Consider the following 8,241-nt stretch of genomic DNA (forward strand, 5'->3'; position numbering starts at 1 on the left):
GTGAAAAAAATAAAAATAAAAAATTAGCTCAGTGGGTAGAGCTGGCGACCCATGTACTGAGGCTGAGTCCCTGCTGTGGCAGCCCTGGGTTCATATCCAACCTCTGGCTCTTTACTGTGTGTCACCCATGAACATCTTTTAAGTTACAGGAAACACAGCGTAGCAGTAAAATTATTCATTCTTTTCCTTTTTCTAATAAGAATTGTAACCCAGTCCCAGAATTTCTGTTATTGACTGATTATTTTTGGTTTATGGGAAAACAATAACCAGCAAAAGGACATTGCTATCAATGGAGAGCAAAGTAACCTGTGTTCCTCCTCTGTGAATCCTGCAGAAACCTGTACCGGACCCCCCTTATATTCACCGCCACCACCGTGTGTGTACGTACAGTCGTACCCGCCACATGACCGCCCGCCTGCCAGGCTGCCAGCCCAATGTCTCTCCTCTCTACCACTATCCCATGGCTCTGCAGTGCCACTGTGCCGTCTGCTCCACACAGGACACAGAGTGTGAGACCTTCTGATGGGCAGGACTCTGCTTTCAGCAAACAATGTTATCAACAGTCTTACTGATATGAATGACTCTCAATAAAAGTATGATATTGAGACATTTGAGTAAGTGTGAGAGTTTCTGAGGGGGGGTGATGGCACTGCCTGCAATATTAGCAAGAAGTTCATATTTAATTAAAGAAAAAGCCTTGAAAGAAAGAGACAAAACCAAAAAATGTATGTCTGTAGACTGAAGACTGTGCATGTATACTTATATGTCTAAGAAAGGAGAAATAACAGATCAAGCATTGCATTTTAAAATAAGAGTTCTGTGCAACATGCAGATAAAAACATTTGCTGAAAATAATATATAAGGTTAGCTTTATATACACTCTGTATTTCAACTGTATCTGTGTACCAAGAGTTGAATACCAAGCAAAGCAAAGCAGGCAACTTCACTGAGGCCCTACACCCTCAGTTAGGGGTCTAAAAGCTGCATCCTTATTGTGTGTATAGTTTACTGATATGAGATAAAATGCAATTCCATTTAGGGATATTCACCAATAAATTATAATTTTAGTCAAATTAAATGACAAAGTCCTTCAACTGGGGCCTGTTAATACATTGAGGCTTAAAAAATTGTTTTACTATGATACCTAATCAATATCTTCATTATATAAGTTTATATTGCACTCACATGTAGTGGCGCCCCCAGAAATCTTTTATATGGGTGGGCACTGAAAATCCTGCAGTGTCATATCAAAACCAAAAGCTAGGAGACGAGTTGGAGTGTGACAGATGGTCAAAAGCAGCTTGCTGGCTACGTATTTAATATATTCTATCACATGAACTATTATTAAACATACATATTATTGATTTGAATTATTAGTACTTAAAGTAAAATATTAAATTAAAACATATTATGCATGCAGTACTCATTACTCAGAAGTAAGGGGGTGAGGGGGGCCAGTGGGGGTATCAGGTAGATGGTATCAGGGTGGCTGTGACCCTCTGTGGCCACACATTGGTGGCATCACTGCTCACATGGTGAATAATCCTATATAGATCTGTTTAAAATTAATTTTGTTTACTTGAAGCTGGCATAAGATGTACACATTGTACAGAGAGATAATGGTGGTGAGGTTATTGGGGACCCACTGTCACATGTGGGACAAAATGCAAGTCCCCACAACGTATATTATTAAAAGACTAAAGACTTGGTTTCAGTTAAAGGTGAGGGTAAGTTAGTCACCAGGGAATTGAACAGAGTCAACGCAATGTTGTCTTGAGTAATGGAAACAAGTTAGTGTGTGTGTAAAGTGAGAAGAAAATCAAATGTCCACATAAAGTACTTTACAGTTGCAGATTAGAAATTTATTGAAATACAATTTCATCACAAACTATACAGTGCATTCTTTCTTTTTTCATTTAATTGACATATCCAACATTCTTTGGTTTCATCAATAGATATTATTTACAAAATGTCCTTTAGTTCAAATCCATAAATATAAATAAATTTTGTACATTCTTTGGTCTCTTGTCTGTGTTTAGTGGTTATTGCAAGGAATGACCCTACTTGTATATATGACCTTTATATTGATTCCAATGGTTGACAATATATTGATTTTTATGTTTAATGCACGTCAATGAAGAGATTATGTAACTGTCTTAAATGTAATGTAATGTTCTCATTAATTTTTGCATATTTTCAAAATGTTAAAATCAGTGTTTTTGGGTTGTGAGTTTGACTAATTACAATCCTGAAGTCTCTGTTTACTTACACTTGCTACTGCATACTAAGTATGAAGGGTAGTGTGACTAAGTCTTTTATTTATAGCTGCTTAGAAAGTCAAGTGTCTGCCAAGCCTCAAAGCAAAAAAAAAATAATAAAAAGGTTCAGTTTGTTTGAAGTATGAGTGACAGAATGGTTTTATACAGGCTTTAACACAAATGTGTGTCAATCAAGTTTTCTAGAAAAACTTCCCTTACATCACATTTAACACAACCACACACACATACATACACACACACTCACACAAACAGCATATCTTTATAGACATAGGAAGTGTAAATTTCCATTTTCACTTTAAGGCACTGTTGTAGAGCAGGATTTACTCTGCCTGATCTGTCCACCCTGGTGATGATAACTTGGTAGAAGGCTGATTAGTTTTCAGTTAAATAACAACATTCAAAACAAGTCGACGTAGATAAAGGAGAAAGAGGATAGTTACTGTTATATCACTGAGAATCTTGTATTTTAATCATTTACCAAAGTTTGTACCGCTTAACTGACAAAACTGTAATTTGGTTCTTATTCTGGTGTACATTTGGTGGTACATTCAATGTGTCAGTAGCGGGACTTGCGACACATGTCGCAGCGACACGCCTTCGCCGTCAGAATCTCTATTTCGTCGTGGTGACGACCTCGGGGGCAGTCCAGGCGAACTTTGACCTAAGGGAAGACGAGCCAGAGGACATTAACAACCAGCATGAATAATCAAAACTAGAGGCTGTTAACCCCTCTTTTCATTTACCACCTCCCTCCCTTCAGAGACAGCCATTATTTCAAAACCCCAATAATCCAATTGTCTTACAGCCCTTTATCCCCAAAACAAAAGCCCACTGCTCCAAAAGCCGGTTCTTCTGAAAATACACACTTTCCCTGGAGTATTTTTAATACCTTAGTGTATTTGGACATACAGGAAGATGAAGTCAGTTGACCTTTCTTGTCATGTTAACAATAATAAACACGTGGTTATCGTTAAAATAAATACGTTAGTTATGTCAGTTAAGTTATGAACGTAAGTTGGTGATATCAGAGTGTGTCTTTCCAGAACAGGCGTTCAGAGCAATGGGCTTTGGGTCCAATGGGGCACATTTCGAACTATTGGGGGTTTCAGAATAACAGGCCATCAGAACGATGGCATGGCACCCTTCCCTCACCTTAGCATCCTTGCTGATGGTGCAGCAACGTGAGGCGGAGGTGATGTTGTGGGTGAAGTTGGAGGCCACCAGCACAGAGTATCTGGATGGAAAGGCGCTGGACTCGCAGTAGCCCACGCAGGCGTAGACCAGGTGGGTGCCTTTGCATGTGCCGCGGCGGTCACTGCGGATGCTCACGTTGAAGGCTGGAGATTGACGAGAAGACAGAGGGATGAACGAGGTAGAAGGAAGTGACGTGCAGTATGTGTGCGAAAGTTTGGGATGCAGTTAAATCTATTAAGATGCATCAATATAGACAGCAGACACTTGAGACTGATGTTATTTCTCAATTAGAATGACACTGCCGTTCTCAAGACCAAATTTCCCATAAACCCTGTTACTTCCTGTCAAAAACTGAAAAAATATGCACAGAAATGGATGTTTTGTTGTTTTTGGGGACGCTGTGAGCACATTTTTTATAAACCTGTGTGTGTTACTCACGGTGTAGGTGACACCCTGGGGTGAGGCCATCATAGCTCCAACCAATAGGAGAGAAGAGCAGCAGCAGTGACATCACTGGTAGGACCAGCAGGCAGAAATGTAAGGTCATGCACGGCGACATCTGGATGGCAGCCTGGAGGGTCCAAACACAACACCAAATATGTAAGATGAGAAAATCTTGAAATTTCTAAACATTTACCTGATTGTAAGCGGTTTCTATGCAAAAGAATTCCAACTTCACGAATTCGGTGTAAAATATTTGTATGACATTGTATTACACACACATATATGAAGCTAAGTTGGTCAGTGGGAGAAACACAGTTACACTGAAGTCTATTGATTAATCCATCTGGGGGTCAGATGAAAGATCTGAAACTACCCAACGTAATGTTTATTTTTTGGACTTTTCTCTTCTTTGCTTTTTGTCCTGTGAAATACGATAAAGTCTGACCTCTGTTGAAAAAACTAATAAAAGGAAACAATCTTTAAAAAAGAACAGTCAAAAAGGTGGGAAACCAGTGATCTAATTAAGAACCTAAATAATCTTTTTTTCTGAGCTGAAGAAGCTACAGAAGCCTACACCTTGAACACTGAGCTTTCACTCAACCTGAGGTGATCTCCTCTCTCCTGCTGAACTTTCCCCTTAAGTCAAAGTGTTGCCCAGAGCCCCCGCCGTCATCTACCAAGGTGGTTTCCCATCCTGCACGTCTGCCTGTGTGTCACTCAGCTGAGTAGCAGCTAATGTGAATAAAAACAATACTGCCTTCACCTTTTCAATCTGGCTCATTTAACAGCTACCTGCTGACACACGTATACGTACACAATTTAAGGTCGTGCACACATACATGCAGCAGCAGTCCCATAGTCATATACCATCTATGAATAAAAGTCTGTCTTTAAAATAGAGAATCCTGTGAGCATCTGTGTTTTTCACTTTCAACACGTACACACAGGTATATCGTATGCATGCATGAGTGGGTGTCCATGTACGCACATGCTCATGAACCCCTCACACACACTCCAACACGTGTGTAAACAATAAAGTCATGTTTTCCTGGGAATGTGGTGATCCTGACCCTTGCCCCTCTAAAATGGCAGCTCTTTCCAGCTCCGCTTCCCTCCGACTGGAGCGATGGGAATTGCCGCCGTGGTGAATGTGGAACGGCCCTTGGGACGCCATTAACGCTGCTGGCATGACCAAATTAACAGGTCAGTGCTGTGTGTGTGTGTGTGAGGCCATTAACCCCCGTGTCAGCTGATGGGGCAGGGGAAATGCCCGGCTTTTTCCTCTTATGTGGGGTTTCCACGCCTGAAGGTTTGGTTTGGCTTCTAGGAAAGTAGGTTGTAATACGGTACACGCTGCTGATAGTGGGAGGTCTGGTGAACAAGACCACCAAAACAGACTAAAGAACATATTCCCTGAGAGTTAAGATCCTTAAATTGCTTGCAATAAAATCCTATACGCAACACCTTATCAAAATAATGTTATCAGTACTGCCCTTTAAAATACTTTAACGTGTGAATACAATTTAAAGGAATACATTTAAAGGAACTACGTTTGGACATAATTGTTTTTCTGGAAACACTATGACATTACTACACTTTTGGCAAGTGAGGTGGAAATACTTTAATGTAAATCACCCAAATTATCCACCATTCTCTTAAATTTCACTTACATGGTTGAACAGTTCAGCTGAGACCAGGTGCTGATCCAGACATTAGTAGAGTAGACCATTTTATTTTATATACAAACTATATAATTGCTGATATATATTAGTAGTAGACATCTGGGTCATTACACACAAGTGCCTGAGCTTTCTACTAATTATACTTAATACTGAACAACGCCAGTGAGGTATTATCATTTTTTAAGTAGCATCAATTGCAGGGAAAATACATTCTACCAATACCATATAGGTCTCAATGGAGACACATTTAGTCTCATCTTATGTCCTGTCATATAATGTGTAATTCTCCTTTTTTTATATAATCTATATAGTCAATCAGCTATATAACAACAATGCTTAGTTTTATAAAAATGTGTATTGTCTTGAAAGTAAAAGTCAGCTGAGTAGGGATGAGTTTCAAAATAAAACCCTCCAAATACAGTAAAAACTTAGCTATTTATCTATTTTCTGTAGTAGTAAATGTTATTATGGCCAATTTACTCATTTGTCAAAATGGTAATATTTTTACACATTAACAGCTCAAGTATTAACACATATAAAAGGTCTGCAGAATCAGAATGTAAAGAAATGTGAAATATAAGGAGATATAAAAGGGTTAAAGCTGTATTTCCCCAAATTTACAACTTGTAGAACAGAATTCTCTTCATGTGTAAAAAGACTATAAGTAAGCAACAAAGACTAGATGACAGACTAAATGTCACAGAACAATCCCAGGATTTAAAGGTCTGTTCCACCAACATATAGACCGATGAACTACATTTGATTCCAGTCGTAAAAAGGAGCTCAGTCTTACCTGAAGACGTACAGCAGAGCGCAGCTTCTCAAGTGCAGGGCAGGTGAGTCGGCTGACAGGTGTGTGTGAGTGTGTCTGTTCTGAGCCTCATGCAGGGATATAAGTAACACAGGTAAGAGTGAAGGTACTTATAGCTGTGGACACACCCACAATTAGAGAGTGTGTGAGTGTGTGAATCTTTTTTTTTCTCTATCTCCTTCACTTTTTCCACCTGCAAAAAAAACCCCCAGAGAAATTCTTCCAAAAAATATTAAAATTGACTTCTTTCTGAGACGTCTTTCTCCTGGAGTGTGTTACCATCTCTCTGTCCCTCCGCCCTCCCCCTCCTTGCTCTCTGTTTTAAACCTTTAGGGGGACTGCTGCTGTGACACAGAGGAAAACTAGATAGGTTTTCCATCAACGCACCGCCACAATAGTAAGAACACACACAGCTTCACTCCGCACATGCCTGCACGGAGACGCACACACAGAAAAAGCACACTTAAGCATGCATGTGTGTAAAATCACACAAAAAATAATACTGTAGGCCCTCAGCTGCCAGTTGATACACACAACAAGTGAACTAATAAATACACTGAATGGGAGACCTCACACACACAAAGTTTGCCTGAGTTTTCCATTTGTGGCTGCAGGAGGAAGGGCAGGGTCGGGTCAGAAGATATTGTGGGTTTGGGTCAACTGTGTGTGTGTGTGTGTTGTTATGGCACAGAGGAATAAGATGTATCACGCTTTGCCTACAAAGGATATCTATTTTCTTAAAAGTCAATTGGTTTTCTTAAAACAAAGTGAAACAGTTCACAATAATCCAAACTTTTACAAGAAGCAAAGCAAATCAACTCAAAGTCAAGTTGATTTTTTTCTTGATTCCAGCCATTTCTCACTCGTTTATAATTTTTTTTAAAACAACAAAGCAACTTTATTCTTTAGAAACAGTTTGCAGTGTTCTTGTCGCACTAATAGATGTTTTCACTTATTTGAGAAATAGTTAAATCCTTCATAAAAATGGGAGATTTCTGCTTCGGAGAAATGAGCTTAAAAGGCATCAGTAGGTCTATTGTTACCTGGATGAATTATGTGATACAGTGCTGTTTCTCAAGATTGTTTCTATGGTTTTGTCAGTAGGGCTGATCAAAGGTCATAATGGAGCATCTGCTGTTGTATTTCTGAAGGTACAAAGACATACAATTAAACAATGGGGATTATTTCTGGGATCCAACCAAAGTACAGAAAGTTAAAACAGAAGTGTGAGTTTGAATCATGTGCACTGGTCAACCCCCAAGCTGTGTTTTTTGACTGTGATTTTTTGTTGTGTTTTCTTGAGTTTCCTTGACTTTTTTGATCAATTCCTGGGAAAATACCGTCAAAGACAAAGATATGCAGAGGTCCTTTAGTTTTTACGGACCTGTATCAGCGGCTTACAGACCCACAACAGCAATGGATTCCCAACTCAGCCCAGCTCTCTAGGGAAGGACATGGAAAAACCATCGAAAAACCAAAAACACTTGAAGTAAACACAGAGGGCTGATTCTGATTCTTGCTGTTCAGCAAGTTAAGCCATATGTTCCTTCACCCGAGACCCAGTTTCTTTTGGTATACTTAGAGACCTATACACAGTCCATCTGGGTTGGATCTGGCAGTTTGTGACCTTTGTGACATGTCACTGTATGTCAGATACTGCTGCAGTGAGCTAATGAGTCTATTAAAAGAGTCTTTGCCCGCTGGAGTTTGGCAGAGGTGTTGCTATGCTGATCCTCTGTTCAAGACAAGGGATGGACGAGAATGCAGAGCCAGCCGTTCCCCACAAGTATACCATCATGTGGCCACACACACACACACACACACACACGAC

At 39.8% G+C, this 8,241-nt stretch overlaps 2 protein-coding genes across 2 annotated transcripts in view; one reads left to right on the plus strand and one right to left on the minus strand.

Moving 5' to 3' along the window:
• The window catches only part of LOC118338343 (glycoprotein hormone beta-5-like), a 1,640-nt gene extending 1,117 nt beyond the window's left edge, over window positions 1-523 (plus strand). The window contains exon 2 of the mRNA XM_035675638.1: window positions 335-523. Coding sequence (XP_035531531.1) covers window positions 335-523 — 189 coding nt within the window. The remainder of the gene's footprint in view (window positions 1-334) is intronic.
• A 2,312-nt stretch (window positions 524-2,835) lies between these two features.
• gpha2 (glycoprotein hormone subunit alpha 2) lies at window positions 2,836-6,483 on the minus strand. The gene is given in 5 exon segments (XM_035675679.1): window positions 2,836-2,940; window positions 3,432-3,616; window positions 3,912-4,044; window positions 6,393-6,408; window positions 6,410-6,483. Coding segments are annotated over 5 exon segments (513 nt in total).
• Between the last annotated feature and the right edge of the window lie 1,758 nt (window positions 6,484-8,241).

This window comes from Morone saxatilis, unplaced genomic scaffold (assembly GCF_004916995.1).
Source record: "Morone saxatilis isolate NCDOM2014 unplaced genomic scaffold, NCSU_SB_2.0 Contig4, whole genome shotgun sequence".
In the NCBI taxonomy this organism is placed as follows: Eukaryota; Metazoa; Chordata; class Actinopteri; family Moronidae; genus Morone; species Morone saxatilis.